The 18403-nt window shown below is 41.7% G+C and overlaps 1 protein-coding gene across 1 annotated transcript in view; it reads right to left on the bottom strand.

The window, feature by feature from the left end:
- The window catches only part of SUCLG2 (succinate-CoA ligase GDP-forming subunit beta), a 246723-nt gene that overhangs the window by 181269 nt on the left and 47051 nt on the right, over positions 1-18403 (bottom strand). The window contains exon 2 of the mRNA XM_075998800.1: positions 13999-14140. Coding sequence (XP_075854915.1) covers positions 13999-14140 — 142 coding nt within the window. The remainder of the gene's footprint in view (positions 1-13998; positions 14141-18403) is intronic.

Below are 18403 nucleotides of genomic sequence, written 5' to 3'. Positions count from 1 at the left end.
TAAAGTTGTTTCCAGTTCAGGATCTTGGTCTCTCCTGTCACCTCTGCCTGGAACACTTTCATCCCAGTTCTTGTCATGACTGGCTCCTTCTCATCCTCATAAGTCAGCTTAAAATCACCTCCTCAGAGAAGCCCTCCTTGACTACCCTAAGTCCTCCATGATTTCACCATGAAACTTGTTTATCTCTGTCGCGGCATGTCTCACAATCCATCTATTATTTGCTAATTTGTTTATACTGTTTATCCTCACCAAGCTCAAATATTCAAAATATTTTCTGAATAAGTTACTTGGATATCAACTGAATGGCACTCAATGGTTCAGACAATCTCGTAACCTGGTACCCTCCTGGTCTGAAGGGTAAACAATTTTTTTTTAACTGAGATCAGAAAGTGAAAATAGGTAAGATAGTAAAGCTATATAGATCACTTTTATCAATCATTGATAACAGTTTTAAACTAAAAGTTGAAAGAGATTTAATTTTTTAAAAAGTTAGCTGGACATAATTTTATAAAAACCAGAGAGACTTGCAGCAGATTTTTAGTTGTATCTGCCTTTCCAACTGAAACAATATCTCCATCAGACTCCGAGATGACTCCCACCGGGCCCCCCAAAAAACTGCATTGCTTAAGCCAAAGGAAGCTAAACAAAAATTTGTACGGCTTGGTATGACATTACAAGCCCTCAGCTACAGAAGTTAAGACAAAAGCAATGAAAGTATCATTCCCTATCATTAGTCATAGTTCCATACTGTTGGTCTGGTGGAACATTTTAGCTATTCGCCTTCTTCAGGGACTTAAATGCTCACAAAAGACCCCTCTAAACTCCACCCACTGTGAAGACAAAAGGCACTGAATTGTGCAAGGTGATGCATTTCTGTATCGAGAAGACCTTTGTGATGTGGGACACAACGGACCAGCTCCCTGCTCAGCTGATGGGTGGGGCTTGCAGTGCTAAAGGCAGGGGCCGGGGAGGCCCCAGGACTCCTGAGAGTTTTGACTAATAAAATCAACCCGCGACGGGAAGGTCCAGGACGCCAGCCAGGCCTCCAGCAGAACCTCGGCGGTAGGTGGGCTGCGCAGTGCAGGGAGTTTTGGACTGGGTTTCTGGGAGAAGGAGGGTGTGAATGGATAAGAGTCCCGGGTGAAGGTGAGCAACCTCAGGGACAAGGCTCTGGATGCCAGAGGCCCTCGCCCCTTGACCTTTGGGCTCAGAGGGAAAGCACGCTTGACTTTGTTTTTGTTGCTCTGAGAGGCTCCATTGTGCCCGGGCCTCTTAGGGCCTCGCAGAGGATGCTTCCATTAAGCCAGAGGTAAGGATGACGGCGCATCTCGCAGAGGTCTCGTGACTGTTCAATGAGACTGAGCACGCACAACACTCAACAGCATTTATTGCACGCACGCTGTGTTTTCAAAACATCTTAGCCATAGTAGTTTCCACCACCTAGAACACGCACCCGGTAAATATTTTGATATTTGATGAGTGCATGAGTAAATACAATATTTGATGAGTGCATGAGTAAATACAAGCCTGAGATTCTGCTGAAATGTGCTCTTTTGCTTGAAAAGGGGAAAGATTGTGTAAAGGTATAAAACAAGATGAATTTATCTTCTAAGACATCAGGAGGGCAGATAGGAGCATTCCAGTCATGAGAGAAACGTGTCGTCTTGTAAATAAATGTGCCCCTTAGCATGCTGCTATACACATCGTTCTCACACGTTTGGCTGGTGAATATCCAACCTCCCTAAGTCTGATGATGAGCCCCAGGTGGGACCCACAAGCCTCCTAACCTAAAAGGCAAGGAGAGGTTTTGGACACAGCCCTCCATGTGAAGGACTGTCCACAGGATCTATCTCAGAAGATAGCCGTCTACACTTCCGTCTCTCTCTTACCCTTTACACAAGGTGTAACTAGCTTTACACACAAATAGTGAAATGATCAACGTTATCACTTCTCTGTTCAAAGCTAGAATGGCCAGTATCTTGCCAATCATTTGCGGAGATCACTTTCATGGACACAGAGAAAGAAAATGTGAGGCCATGGTTTCTCTGCCAGGGGTCAGAACAAACCGTTGATTAAATGCACCAGGTTTGAGGACTGGCCAGAAAGCTATGTGGTGTTCAACTCTTCCAGGAAGCCTTCCCTGACTACCCCGTGTCGACCATGGACTAGGCATGTCTTTACCATTCCTGTTTTCCTGTGGGGTTTATATGTCAGCCTGTCTACTGGGCAGTGAACATCTTAGAGGCGACCAGCCATTCTTAGCCGTCCTTGTGCCCCAAAACAACCTCATTTGTGCTTGACTCGTTTCAGGCACTGAGGAACTGTTAAATGAATTACTATCCCATAGAAATGAGGTTGCCCGAATCACAGGGGGGTTTCAGCCCTCCCTCGGTTTCCTGGTAGTCCCCTCTCTTATAACAAACACAACACTCTAGCAAGGATGGAGAGAGGCCGTCTACTAATGCAGAATATTAATTTTTTTCCAGAAGCAGGGGAAGCAGTGATAAAAATGGCACCAAAACGAGCATTTTGGGGGGACACCTTTCAACTGAAATGAGCGCGTACCCAAGGCCCTATAGCTGAAAGTAGAGTTCATCAGGATAAACAGAACAGAAAGCTACTACAGACCAGGGAGCCTTGTTAACGTGACCTTCTAGAGATCAGAAAGGTGAAGCTGTTTCTATCTAAGCGGATTCATTCCTGGCAACACCAGACCTGACCATCCCTACCTTGTCAGCAAGGATGTTTTGTGGCCCCAGGCAGCAAGCCCAGCCTGAAGAGAACCCCGGACCGAATCCAGCCACAAGGCTGGCAGCGGGCAACACCACCAAGCTGACGTCTCGCTTCACGGTTTCCCAACCTCCCAGCATTGCCCACAGGGCTGCTGCTTCCTCGGTTTTACCTTCTCTCTTACGCCAAGCCGAAGGACATGCGTGACCCAGTGGCATTAGAGAAAGATCACTGGGTATGTCCCTCAGAATGGTTCTGCTCAGCAACTTCTAACTTAGATGCAGCTTCCATGTGTGCCTGTTCTCTTATTAACTGTTCCATTCAAGGACCACTTATGGAATCCGTGAGTTCAAGGTACAAGGATTCCAAAGATGAATGGGACACAGTTTTGGCCCTGGAACAAGTTGAGTGCTGTCCTGCCTGCTTGTTTCTGTACCCCACTCCCAGCAACCGTCCCTAACTGTCAGGAAGGCCCTCCTCCTGTTCATTCTTCATTTAAAAGCTGCACGAATGAATGCAATAATATTTAAAGCTATCATGTTCTGTCCTACAAAACAGGCTTCCTATTAAAAACAGTTGCTATCAAGGAGTCACCCTTAATGTTTTTCACTGAGTAAGGTGACCACATGCTTCATTGTTTAGATGGAGACAAGTCTGAGAGTAAAAGGGCTTAAAATTTATAATAGTTTTGGAATAATAGATGTAGCTAAGTCTGTCCCAGGTAAGCCAAAAGGCATGCTCACCTATGGCTACAGACCCTTGTGGAACCCTTAAATGCCAGATGAGTCTTGAAACCTCCTGTCCAGTTGTACAGAAACACATACAGTTTATTTCTCATACGAAGAGGATCAGCCCACAACTACATCACAAGGAATGTGCTTCCTCTTTCCGAATACAGACATCGCAGGTTAAATTACAGCCCCTGGCCGACCCTATGCAGCCTGAGATCTGGAACATACCACCACCGTTAACAGCAGAAATCACAGACCGTAACGACATCGCCTACTCATGTCTGCCGTGAGCCGGGACCTGTGTGTGAACACCGAGGCCACGCCCCCCACCACACCCACGGGTACATGCTACTGACATGCTGTATTTCACAGACAGCCCTAGAGAGGTTGGAACACAGCTAAAAAGGGGTGGAACTACACTTCAAACCAAGGCAGTTTCTTCCAGAGCCCATCTGCTCAAACACCACCAAGGGGCATCCCATAAAACATCACCGAAGAAGTGATGGCTAAGCTGGGCCATCAGGATAACAGGATAATCAGGATAATAATAACAGGATAATAATAATAATGATCCTAGCTACCCATTAAGCCTTTAGAGTATGCAACTTTGATGAACTTTGTACACGCATGACCTCATTTCACTCTCCCGGTTCCTCTGGGAAGTGAGTATTATTATTATTAAGCCCATTTTACAGATGGTGAAACTGAGGATTCTGGAGGTTAAGTAACTTGCCTAGGGTAACACAGCTAGCACATGGCAGACGCAGGATTTGAATTCAAGGCCAACTCCAGAGTCATCTTCGCCGTGGAAGAAAGACCATGGACAAAGACAGAAAGGACGATGATACGGCCTCACATTGGGAAACAGGCACAAGGGGGAAGATGTGGGAAAGGCAGACTGTGGCTTTGTCATGTGCAACTGGCCGTGTGTGCCACCGTGACTTCGAACTGAATCCACTAAACTAGGAAGAGCGGCAAGGAATTCTGAGCACCCGCATCTCAAAGGGATCCACATTTTCTCATGTTTACGATGCTAATGGACAGGTTATTCATAAAGAAAAAATATATTTATGTAAAGTTGTTTCTCAGTGCTACACCTGAGACTCAGGGAACAGTCTGATTTTTGCATGTCAAATACTTTCAGCACTGTCATTTTCCCCCTGTTATCCAAATCCCATCTGTTTTCTTTTCCCCATGCTGGAGTGACTGGGCTATTCGTTTGAACAAAAGCCTGAAGACAAAAAAAAAAAAAAAAATTTAATACTTGGCTCACATTTGAGAGAAATAACAGACTTCCAAATCTCTTAGCTTGTTCCATGTTGAATGGAAGAAAAAAAAAAATTACATAATTGAGGTACCTTGTTTACTCATCCAATTTTCATCTTAAGGTAGATCAAGCAATATAATTCTTTTAAACCTTCTCAAATCATTTCCTGACTATTCTGTAAGGTAACCTAGAAAACTCAAGTGCAGCCTTAGTACTATTTATGAACATCTGTTAAATACTGCCAATGCCTGTTAACAACCACCTTGGGGAATAGCGTAGCATCTTAAAAGCATAATTCCGTATGTAATATTTATTCTGTTGCAACGTAAAGAAAGTATGATTCTCATTTTCTTTCAAAATTATGCAGCTTACAACTTCTTATATCTCCATCTTTCTAGAAAATATCAACCGACAGCATACAAATAACAATATATTTATTATCAAGTCATCTGACGAGCTGTACAATAAATATAGCTTAACACTCAGGTGTTACTGCAAAAGCACTTAACATTTTTATTTCTTATCTGCTGCTTATGTTTTTAATAGCTGTTATTGTATTCCTTTTAGGATGGCTCAAAACACTGGTTCAGTTCAGTCCAAAAAAGAAGAAAGGATGGCTTGAAGACAGGTGCTATGTTTATATTTTTTATCTGAATCATTGCTTGAAATATATGTTATTACATTATCCCCCAACTTAATAGCCAAGTAAATTGTGGTTGCAGCATTGAGGGAGACAGATTTTTCTCAAGATTCTAAGTACTACCTTTCGAAGAGACTGCTACGTGATCACCAAACTCATTTCTTCTTCCTAAGCATGGATGGAAACCTTATTCCCCAGCCTCCCTTGCAGTTAATTGAGATCATGTGATGAATTTTAGTCACAAGAGTCTTGTAAGCTGAAGTGATGTGGTCCGTGCAAATCTCCACGTGTAATGATCCATGGTTCTTTTCAACCCCTTATTGGCAGGTCATCTTTGGGAGCCACAGTGTTGAAGACAGCAGAGGGAAACAATGGAAGGAGCTTGGGTTCTCAGACTGAGAAACTCACAGTAGACTTTTTTGTGAGTAAGAAATAACTCCTTACTGCATTAGGCTACTGAGAATGAGGAAGTTTATGTGCTGCAAAATCAATCACCATTACCTAACATGCCAATACAGGAAAAAAAAAAAATCCAAACGAAATCATAATTAGGAAATGACACTGTCAATCTAGAGATTATTATAAAACCTTAAAATAAAAAAATAAATAAATAAAACCTTAAAATAAAATTTTAAGAAAAAATATTTAATATTTGGACAGTGCTCAAGTCATGATGCAGAATTTTAAAACAAAAATGTTTAAAATAAAACTGTATGCATAGTATTTTCCCAAATTTATAAATAAACTCATTCTCTCTTAATTATATTACATAAATATGTACACAGAAATATTGCTGAACGAATGAATGCGTGAGAAAAATGGAGAAAAATACGTTAATATTAATTAACACAGTTTCCCTCTGAGTTAACTGGATAAGAGGACATATTTTTACCTCTTTGTACTTTACTGTATTTTCCAAAATCAAAATAATGAGCATACTCAGAAGAGATCTGTCTATGTTTAGGGTTTCTTTGAAAGGGCCAATATATCCAGACAGAAGGATGGTAGGAAGCTAGCTGCTATGTCATTCACCGCAGGCAAAGTTACGACAGGAGAGGACACCCTCTGGACATTCAGAACTACCTACCAAACCATACTCAGGGCGAAACAAAGACCTGGGGGAAAAAATTCACAGGAAAGTCCTGGGAAACCGAGACCGGGTGACAACCTAATGTCCCTGTTCGTTTGCAATGAGGTAGAGCTTTAAAAAAAACAACACCGAACTTCACTGATGACACACTGCAAAGACAGGAAGTGAAAGGACATTAGTTACCGTGGATACATGATCATGGGCACGGGGACATCTGGTGATATTTGTAACGAGTCCTTAAAGGAAAGCCTTTCCCCGGGGTTTGAATGGAGATTACATGAGGCGATGTAATCTCACCAGCATGATGCCAGGCACATGGTAAAGGCCCCAAAGTTAAATGCCGCTGCTAATTCTATTATTGGGTTAAAATGTAAGAAAAGGAATTAATCCTTGTTTTATTACACTGCCAAAACTGAAGTTAAAGGAATGCCTTTCAAAGCACTGTTCTCATTTGTTTCTAAGGAAACTGAAAGGAACCTTCATCTCCACTCCCATAAAGCCTGCCTGCCCACAACCCACCTTGATCTCACCCTTCACTCTGTAGGTCTCCTGCTGCTTCTATGCAGTAAATACCACTAGACAATTGGGGAAAAGATATTCTAGCACAGAGAAGTGCTAAAGAGATTACCAGAAAAGCTCATTCATATTTGCAGCCTCAGGAGGAAGAGAAAAAGAACATTTTACAAAAGAGGAATCTTCCTTGCAAAAATGCATATGATACATAACCACACATTAAATACAATGTTATTAAAGGCTACAACTTGTTGGATGGGATTTTCTTTTCTTTTTTTTTTTTTTTTGAGACAGAGTCTCGCTTTGTTGCCCAGGCTAGAGTGAGTGCCATATGTCAGCCTCGCTCACAGCAACTCAAACTCCTGGGCTCAAGGGATCCTTTTGTCTCAGCCTCCCAAGTAGCTGGGACTACAGGCACGCGCCACCATGCCCGGCTAATTTTTTGTATATATATTAGTTGGCCAATTAATTTCTTTCTATTTTATAGTAGAGACGGGGTCTCACTCTTGCTCAGGCTGGTTTCGAACTCCTGACCTCAAGCAATCCGCCCGCCTCGGCCTCCCAGAGAGCTAGGATTACAGGCGTGAGCCACGGCGCCAGGCCGGGATTTTCTTAATACATACAGTTAGGGAAAACCATTAACTTCAATTCAGGTGCTCTTTTCAGGAGCCTTTGCAAGTGAACATGAGCAAGGTGAAAAATTTTCTGAATGACAATAATACGTATTGAATAACTAGCCGCATCTGTAGCAGCAGACAACAGAGATTAACACTCGCTGAAATTAAGCACGAGCTAAATTACAGAAAAGATATGGAGAAGTGCAAATAATTACCAAGAAGGCAGGGGAATCGGGCTTAGGAAAAATGGGGAAAAAGAAAAAAAAAAAAAAACAAAGAGGCCAACAGCAGTCAGGCACACAATCAAATCACACCACAGGAATCATCCATTTAGCGAAGACACCACTGTTATTCCTAAAAAGCAGACACCACTTCAACTCTGAGGGACCGCACGTGCCATTTTACCCTACTAGCATCTCTGCATTACGGGACTCCAGATTCAAAGTAATGAGCAGCTGACACGTGGAAAAATGAAGATTTACTTCCCAGGAATCAATGTTACCCTTGTCTGTCATTATAAGACAAAAATGACCATCATCTCAACACAAAAGGTATCTAAAGATCTTTTTGCAAGACCCTAACCGCATAATGCAATGTGACAAAGCCACAACGATCCAGGAGGCCTGCGGTGTATTTAATTGCCTGTAGGATTAACAGTACTTGTCAATCGGCAGTCAATGGGCCCCAGCTCCCTTTTTACATAAAATACAATTCCTTAATGGTGTCGGTAATTCACCAGGCTTTAGGACGTGATTATATAAAACGAAAAGAGTAAGTTATCATATTGATGAATAGAAACGTGTTATATAGCTGAGAGCAATCCAAAGCTAGCCAAGTTCAATAAAAGCCCCTTATCTCCACTTTAGGATGCATGTCATTAGCTCAGAGAAGATTAATTTCTCATTCATATTTCAATTTTCTTTCCCGGCAAAAAAATAAAACTGTGAGTTTTTGAAATACAATTTTCTTGCTTAATCAAATGTTGAGAGCCTCGTGTCAACATGAATGGAATAATTAATAGGTGGTGAAGGTTTCAAAAGCTGAAAAGGTAGTGGTCCTAGATAAGCTTCATCTAGGTTTATATACAAATATTCTTTTAAGACAGGTTTTTTTTTCAATTATATGAGAAACAGATTCCTTCATTCATCTTTAAAGAGAAATGAAAAGGTAACAAAAAGATTAGTCATTCACACGGTAGGTATTCTATAATTATCTACTGATGATATTCATTAATTTTAATCTGTAAGAGGAGAAAAGTACACACTTAATAAACCTCCTACGAAAAGTGTATGCAAGGAAAATGATTCCTTCCTTAGAGCATGATTACAAGAGGTGTCTCTGATAAACTGCTACAGAAATGAATATTATCCACATATTACAAACTTACTTCAAACCAAATTTAATCTCTCAATCAGAAATAAGTCCATTTTCTGTGCAAGAAAATGAGAATCACCCTCAGCATCTTATCACTATGAATTGTGTTTCAGAAACAAAAGGCTTGTATTACCCATTTTAAACAAATTAACAATTTGTTTAAATTAACAAGCTTTCCGTAACTACCCAGCAAAAGGTTCTACTGCCCAAAGAGATGAAACAAAATGAATCGTTAACAAAATATCTGCAGATTACACAATCTCTACAAATCGCACCTTAGAACCTGCCTCATCTAGTTTTAATCCTATCCTCTAATTTTATTAATATGCATTTCTATCTTTAAAATGCTGACCCACACATAAAAATCTCCCAAGAATATCATCAAGCTAGCAAAGAGGAAAATGCTTAGGGGGGAGATTAAATCTAATCGGGCTGGATTCAAATCCCATCTTTATTTAATTATTAGCTCTACAACCCTTGCAAGTTTTTTAACCTTGTCTGTCTCCTTGTTTATAAAATGACAATGCTACACACACAAAAAAAATGATGAGATTTGGCAAGTGACTGAATATGACAGACATGAGAGGCATTAAAGATGGTCTAAAAGCCATCACTGCTGAGTAAGCAGGTGGAGAGAAGAGGAAGGGAAGGTTTGGACCAACCATGAGATGACAAGTTCCATTTGGGCCAGGAGGGCTGCACACACCCAAGAACAGATGGCCAAAAGACAACTAGGAATGGGGGGTTAGACATAAAAGCAGAGCTTTGTGAGACAATCACAGTCATGGCTAATATCAACTTTTATTTTCAAATATTTTATAAAATATCATTTTATTTTGAAATATACCCATATATGAATAAACTATAAAGGTAATAAGTACATACACTTTAATCATTTATAAACCTTTGAAATTAAAATGTGAACTCTCCTAACACATAATTGACAGGACATTGATCATCCTATGTCTCTGTTCTGTGAATCTGAGTCATGACAGTAGTGAATCACCTGGAATCAGATGCCACTGAGGATGATGATGACGACAGTGATAAAATCTTACATGGCACTTGCTACATGTTAGACACGTTATCATTCTATGCAATTTTTCCCCATTATAATATCATAATTATAAGGTAGAGGCCAAACTTGCAAGACAATCAGGAAGATGAATGTATAATCCGATTTTAATATTAGCCTCAAATCTACTTGGTAAAACTGCGATTGTTCTCTTGGCTTCTATCAGTCTTGTAGCGATAAGAAAGTAAACACTGTGATGTTTTGCCAGACGGTTCTCTCGCTTTGCTTTCTCTGGGCAATCTCAGTGACATGCACACTCTTTTAATAGTTATTATCTGCTCATTTCACGGTGACCAACTAGAATTGGTACCATCTCCTCTTCCAAACCTATCAGTTTCCCCTCAGATCAAAACTACTCAACAGAAACCAGAAGAGACCTTCCTTCTATGAAAACTACTCACTAAGTAGTTTACTACTTAGTTTACTACTTAACTTACTACTTAGTCACTACTTAGTTTACTAAGTAGTACTGACTTAGTACTACTTAGTTACTACTTAGTACTTAGCAGTACTAAGTTAGTACTTAGTTTACTACTTAACTCACCAAGAGGATTACAAATGAGGTGCTCAGATTAATTCTCTAAATTCCCATTTAGCTCCAGGCAGGAGCACAGAGAGGCCTTCTGCTGGGCATGCCACCTAAAGGAACCAACGCAGGTATGCACGGGTGAAAGCGTGCACACACGGGCACGCACGCACATACACGCACACGGGTGCATCATTCTCAATTCCTTTATCCACTTTGATTTTTCAGCCCCTTTACAACCTTCTCAATTCCCTTACCACTCCCAACCCCTTTACCCAGTCTGAATTTCTCGAAGCCACGCTTCAAGAACCAAAAAAAAAAAAAAATCGCTTTTAAAAAAGTTTATTCTTCATTGTTTAATTTTTATTTTACTTAAGGTTACTTTATTGTCTGCTTCCTTCTCTCCCTCGCCCCAGCCCCAGCATGCAAACACCACACTGCTATTTCCTCCAGAGCAAAAACCGTCTTAACTGCACGGTGGATAATCCCCAAGCACAACATGACAGCTAAATAAATGCTCATAAAGCAAATCCGAAAACTAAGAAGCCCACTACTTCAGAAAGTCCGTATCTCTAGGAAACTCTGGAAGATAACCCCTCTCAAGTTGTGCTATGTCTACATGAGGCGGGGAGAACAATCAGCCAGCTTCCAGAATTCTCTAAAAAGGAAACTTAGACCTGGAATACTAGTGCGTCCCTGTATTTAATAAAACAATGGGGAAAGAGAAGATCGAGGACCAACCTGAACTTTACATTTCTTTGCTCTCATTTCCCAATCCCCAAACCACAAGAGTGTAAAACAAAAATGATCCTTTCTTGCAAAAAGATTGGAATACGGTACTAACCTTTACTGAGTCTATTATCACAGTTCACCAAGGAGCTCTCAGACAAGTTTAGGTTTAATTTTATTGGGGTTTTTTTTTCCCCCCCACCATAATAACCAATTTTGATAGTTTTTGAAAATGAAACCAATTTTCATTTCTTAAAATATAAGTTGGTGTCAATTTCTAGGAAAATTTTTTCCTAGAATGTAAGTTCTATGGAGAAAAAGGACTCACTTCCCTACTATAGCTGCATCCAAGGTGCCTGATACATGGTTGACACAATAAAAATTTTTCAAGAACAAATAAATACATATTTCAAGCCACATAACACAGAAAGGATCCATTGTATAAGCATCTGGGAGAACTTTAAGAAGGAGATAAAACAACAGCAATTACTAGCTGAAGTATCTTAATGCTTACTCTGAAGAGCACAGAAAATTGGAAAATTGAAATAAGGTGACTGATCTGTCTTGTACTCTCAAACTCTGCTACAGCTACTTGGGCAAGGCTGAGTAGCAGATGATCTATTTTTTTTACTTTTGGCGAAAAACAACTGCTCTCCAAGGTTGTAGGCAAAGAATGCACATGTGTGTCCTTTTGGTGCTCAAATCTACACTGTCCAATGCGGTAGCCCCATGTGTCTCTTGAGCATCTAAAATGTGACTAGTCTGAAATGAGATGAGCCGGAGGTGTACAACTGCAAACCAGATTTGTGAAGATTAGGACCAAAGAAACAACATAAAACATTCCATTGATAATTTTTTTATATTGATTTACATGTTGAAACGATGATGTGTTGGATATATTACCGGTAAATAAAATACATTATTAAAGTTAATTTCACCCATTTCTTTCCACTTTTCTTAATGCGACGATTGGAGAATTTTGAAATACTTATCTGGCTCACGTTGACATTTCTGGTGGACAATGGCAAGCCAGACCAATACTGGAAGAGTCTGTAAGCCACCAGATAGATGGGGCATTCGAGGAAAGGCAGACAGCAGGACTTGATCCCTAATTCCTCAATCCACCAGTAGAGAAACTGGTTAGATTCTCTCCCACGTAACAGTGTGCAATCTCCCTTTAAAGACTCACAACAGTAATAGGGTATTGGGCAGGGGGGGAGGGGGGAGGGGGGCGGGTATAGACATACATAACGAGTGAGATGTGCACCATCTGGGGGATGGTCATGCTGGAGACTCAGACTTGTGGGGGTAGGGGGGAAGGACATTTATTGAAACCTTAAAATCTGTACCCCCATAATATGCCGAAATAAAAAAAAAAGACTCACAACAGCACTGGGAGATAAATACGATTAGCTTTGGTCTATAGAAGAGGAAACTGAGGCACGGGAAGGAGAAGGCACCTCTGCGAAGTTGAAAAGCCAGAAAGTGGGAAGGGGGACACAGGGCAGCAAGGTCAACATGACTCCAAAGCCATGCACGTCCCCCGGCTGCCCCACCCCAGGCACCCCAGGGAGCTCTCCCCATCTTCCCGGGGGGCCTTAAAGAAGGACTCTGACCATCCTGCCTGACTCGCCCTCTCAGCGCCCTGCAGCTGAGAGAACCAGGAGAAACGGTCACTAAAAACTCAGAAGCACCGCCATGCGGTGACCATGTGCTGCTATCTCATTTAAAAAAAAAATAAAAGTTTTCCTAATCGGACTTTTTTGCTTTCTGTGTTTTGTTTTTGCCTTTGCGGTTACCATCTCCTTTACCAGTTAACACGGATCACGGCTTCCTTTTGGCATCACCAAATGTGCACTTGTGGTGTCGCCGTCACAAGCTTCCCTCCATGCCCAGCATGAATCAGATATACCTTGAGAGATGCCAAAAGCAGGAGGGGGCTGCTCACTGTTCTAAGATTTCTGACACTGAGGCCGAGGGCCTCCAGGGAGGGGCCCTGGCAGAGCCGAGGACATGAAGGGGCCTGTGAATCCCCCCCAGGAATGGTCAGGCAAGGCCTCCAGTGTGTCGAGAAAGGGAGGCTTTCCCACACCTACAGTCCATCACACCAAGGACTGTCCCGCGATTCCCTATCTCCTCCCAGGTGCCAAGTCCTGCAGGCACCTGACCCTACTGCCACTCCTGCACAAGTGCCCCAGGCCATCTGAACTTGGCTTCTTTTGCAATTCAAAGTTCTGCATTCGCCCCTGTCAATATAACCCACAACAAAAAAATTTAACTGGTGGGAAACTGCTACCTGTAAACTCTAAACTGCTACTTGATTTGGGCAAACATATGTCACCCATTTCTTTTTTTTTTTTCAGACAGAGTCTCACTCTGTCGCCCAGGCTAGAGTGAGTGCCGTGGCGTCAGCCTCGCTCACAGCAACCTCCAACTCCTGGGCTCAAGCGATCCTCCTGCCTCAGCCTCCCGAGTAGCTGCGACTACAGGCATGCGCCACCATGCCTGGCTCATTTTTTCTATATATATTAGTTGGCCAATTAATTTCTTTCTATTTATAGTAGAGACGGGGGTCTCACTCTTGCTCAGGTTGGTTTCGAACTCCTGAACTCAAACGATTCTCCCGCCTCGGCCTCCCAGAGTGCTGGGATGACAGGTGTGAGCCACCACACCTGGCCATCACCCATTATTAATGAGCTTACTTACTCAGTCTCTTAGCAGCCTCGAGAGCCTCATTCGCAGTGTCTGCAACAAAGAACCTTTGAACTTTCACTCCATAGTCAGACATCAGTTTCTTGCTCTGGTATTCCTGCAGGTTCAGCCATCTTCTGGAGGTTAATTGAAATGCCTAGTGAAATGGAGGGAGAGAGGTAAGAACACTCATGAACGACAAGAAAAATAACAGTCAATCAACATGGCCAGTCCTGCAGGCACTGTCAATTCACAATCAGCAACACAAAGATTACAGAAGCAAAAGAGAAAGAAATCTGTGTAAATTCTTCATAGTTAATTATTTTTTAATCACAAATGTTCAGTTAAATGACAACTACATACACCCACAAATGGATGCATGCTTATAAAAATGGCAGAAACTGAACGAGGTCTATAGTCTATTTAACAGCAAAATACCAACATCAATTTCCTGGTTTTGCTATCATACTGCAACTATTAATACCTAGGAGTCAACATCAGGGGAGGCTGGGTGAAGGATACATGGGAATGTTATGCTATTTTTGCAACTTCCTGTGAGTCTATAAATATTTCAAAATAAAAAGTGATTTTAAAAACTGTTATTAAAAACTCTATTATACAGCATATGCCTTCCTAACTCCCACCCCAAATAAATAAAGAGCGTAACATTATTTTAATAACTGTATACACACCAGTAATCATTGTAAGGTTTTTCAGGAACAATTTTTTTAACGCTTTGAAGTCACTGGGCCACAGACTAATTCATTTCTTTATTGTAGTTTTTAATGGAGTCATTACATGTTTAATGAGATTATCTTTTTCATGCACCAAGGTTGAGTGCAGTAACCTGAAAGATTTACCATTAATTTAACCAGTTTCTAAGCTGGGGTTTGTGTATTAAAGTAACCTTGCTTACGTTTCAAGTAGAAACAATTTTCCAATACGCACAATCAATTGGTTTTCAACCTCTGTTGAAAGGAAATAGTCAAAGGGCCCAATGACATGAACAAATAAACCGTTTCTTTTAATTTCATCTAATACTGTCAACAGGATTCTCTACCAAACCCCTAAGTCCCATTTTTTTTTTTTTTTTTTTTTGAGACAGAGTCTCACTCTGTTGCCCAGGCTAGAGTGAGTGCCGTGGCGTCAGCCTCGCTCACAGCAACCTCAAACTCCTGGGCTCAAGTGATCCTCCTGCCTCACCCTCCCAAGTAGCTGGGACGACAGGCATGCGCCACCATGCCCGGCTCATTTTTTCTATAAATATATATTAGTTGGCCAATTAATTTCTTCCTATTTTTATAGTAGAGACGGAGTCTCGCTCTTGCTCAGGCTGGTTTCGAACTCCTGACCTTGAGCGATCCTCCCACCTCGGCCTCCCAGAGAGCTAGGATGACAGGCGTGAGCCACTGCGCCCGGCCTAAGTCCCATTTTTAAAAGAAAACAAAACTGGGAAATAATGGATGCATTTAGGGTCAGCTCCTTTGCATTCAGGAGTCATAACGGAAAGGAACCTTGCTTGCAAGACACGGAGACGATGCTATCGTTATATGCAAACAAACCAGAAAATGTGTCCCACAGCTGGGTCCCCAGACAGGTGGAATGTAGGCGATCACCTGATACAAGCCCCAGCGGCTTCTGTCAACAGTGCTGGTGGATGGCCAAGGGTCACGGAGACCGTAAAAGCGACATCCCCAGGGCTTCATCACATGGGGCCATCAGCTTTCAGGGCCTCTAATGTGCCCTTAAAATGTCACCTTCTTCTGGAACCTCCGAGCTACGATGCACACTCGTGAAGCTCTCTCGAACAAGGGAGATTCCAAAGAAGCTCCAGAAGCTCCCACCTAGACTGGGTTCTACCCAAGGGCAGGGAGTGTGCCTTAAACGTCCTTGTAGCTTCATGAGGCATGTGACAGTGCTCGGCAAATGGAAGACATTCAAAAAAATTCCATTTATATGGCCAAATGGAATACATCTTGCCTTTTGCCTCCCGAGAGAGACAATTTTTCATTCCCAGAAACTGACCGCCTCTAAAACTAGGAAAGTACAAACCAACCCTTCAGATCTGAAATAAACATAATCTATACACACTTGTAAAAAATTTAAATTTCAACACGATCAAGCCTAAAGATAGCTCTCTGTACCATCCTAATGAGTACTGGTAATGATGTTTTTAATACTGAAAATTCCCTGCCCTTCTTCTTTAGAAATAAATAATACTGGGATAAAAATAAATTGCCCAACAAGCAATGTTCACATCGCTTACAGTACGTTGTTTGTTAATCTTACTTCTGACATTTTAAGTCTTGATGAAACACTAATAATTTGAAAGACACAAAATTTCACAGATGAACATACTCGTAGGTTTCATAGTTTTAAAAGTGTGTCGTATTACATACCAAGAAAATACAAGTTTAAGGCATTTAGTAAAAGCCCCCTAATGAAAGAAAACATTAAACGTTAGCTATGTGCTATCACCTAGGGCCACTTTGAAACGGGGAATGGGAAGGATCAATAGATTATGTCTGTGTTGACGTACCAATTTAAAGCCATTAACCAAAGAAGGAAAAAATGTAGTTTGGAGAACAGAGCATTTAAGGGAGACTAAAAACAGCCAGAGTGTAGCTGTGGTCAATTCCTTTTCATCAGAACACTCGTCGTGTTAATTTTAGATATGTTAATGCAATCTGCTGCAAACTAATTGCAATTGATCGAGAGACCAGCTTCAACAGACACATAATATGTATTGACTGTTTCTACAACGACTCAAACGAAAGCCAACCTACAGCCCGTTGCTCTTAAACTGAAAACCGAGACAGTGAGCACAGTTCGAAAACCACTTCTGACACCCAAGCCATCACTCCACAAAGTGGTCACCTTACGATCATCTCTTTTTGTCAATCCCAAACTTGGAAGAGTAGGGTCCCTGCCTGGGTCCAAAACTTCAAGACAACTGCACTTATTAAGAATTTGTGACAAGTATAGAGAAGAACAACTAAGTTTACTTTTGCATTTTCAGAGGGGAAAAAATGGAGAGGAGAAATTTGTCCTGCAAATGGATATTACAAAGTATGCTGGAAATGCAATATAAACTGATGCATAATAATAACAATAAAAATAACAGTTTATTTTACTATTAATTGAGCCTTTACCATGTGCTGGACAGTATAGTAATATTAAATATTTACATTATCTAACAGTTAAAACAGTCATGAAAGGTCAAGTCTTAACATCTCTTTCTGTAGCAGTTGTTAGTGCAAATCAATAAAATATTCCCAGCCTTCCTCCTTCCAGGGACTGCTTTACCTGAGCAAAAGTTAGATTTTGACATGTCTGTAGGAGATATTTTTTAAAAAAACCAATGTTTTTTTTCTCAGTCAACACAGAACACTTCACCTTTGGGCACCAAAACGTGTGTGATGGATTTTCACCCAAACCACCACCTTCCCCTCCAAGAACTTGCGGAAGATTCTGCTGTTGTCGGTCTCGGTGTGGCCTGCCCAGCCTATTGTGTCTTCCATTCATTCCAACAACCTCTGAAAGTAATTTCCTTCCCCGTGTTAAATCCTATTACATGACCTCGTGGAAGCCCCATCTTCCTGACTGGACCTCGCTGACATAGTGCTTTGCAGTCTGAAGGTGGAGGGGGTGACAATGACCCACCTACAATGGGGACTTTGGGGCCCTACAATGGGGAAGTGTACCAGTCACGTTCACATACTGGGGTTCCGAGACAGACAAGGACTTCTGGGGTCCAGTCTCCTCATTTTACAGTCAGGAACCTTGACGCCTAAAGAGAGGAAGTGATCTGCCCAGAGATCACACAGAGAGCCAGAGGCACGACGAAAACTGGCCTAATTCCTATTTTCTCTCCTTCCTTCCTCCATATGGATTTTGGCAAAATGGACCATCTTTGGAATAGCATCATGCCCTCAACCCGGTGGGGTAGGTGAGCACCCAGCTTTCATTCCTTTCGGACTTGACCATCATTCTCTTCCTTTTCTCTGACAGAGCAAGCATTTCTAAGCTTGGAAGAGAAGGGGGAAAAAAAAAAAAACACAACTTAAAACCAATGCAGCACATAAAGACTTAAGGGCCTATGAGGAAAAAGGAAACAGAGGCAGAAGAAAAAGAAGGAAGAATGAGGGGAAGGACAAAGGGAACCCAGAGATAACAAGACAATGGTGACTGAGCAGGCAAAACCTTTCGAGAAAACTCAAAGCACAAAATTAGACAGCGACACGGAAAAAAAACGACACAACTGAGAAATCATCCTTCGCCCCATGGTTTTAAAATTAGAGGTGTAGAGACTACTAAAATAGCACCACGGGGGGCAGGCATCAATAAAGAGAGTGTCAGTGTCAAAAGAAATGTCAGGGAGCTGGGTGCCCCCAAAAGGGAAAACCTGTGAGCCACAGCG

This window comes from Microcebus murinus, chromosome 30 (genome assembly GCF_040939455.1).
Source record: "Microcebus murinus isolate Inina chromosome 30, M.murinus_Inina_mat1.0, whole genome shotgun sequence".
In the NCBI taxonomy this organism is placed as follows: Eukaryota; Metazoa; Chordata; class Mammalia; order Primates; family Cheirogaleidae; genus Microcebus; species Microcebus murinus.
This window is presented reverse-complemented; position numbering and strand designations above follow the sequence as displayed.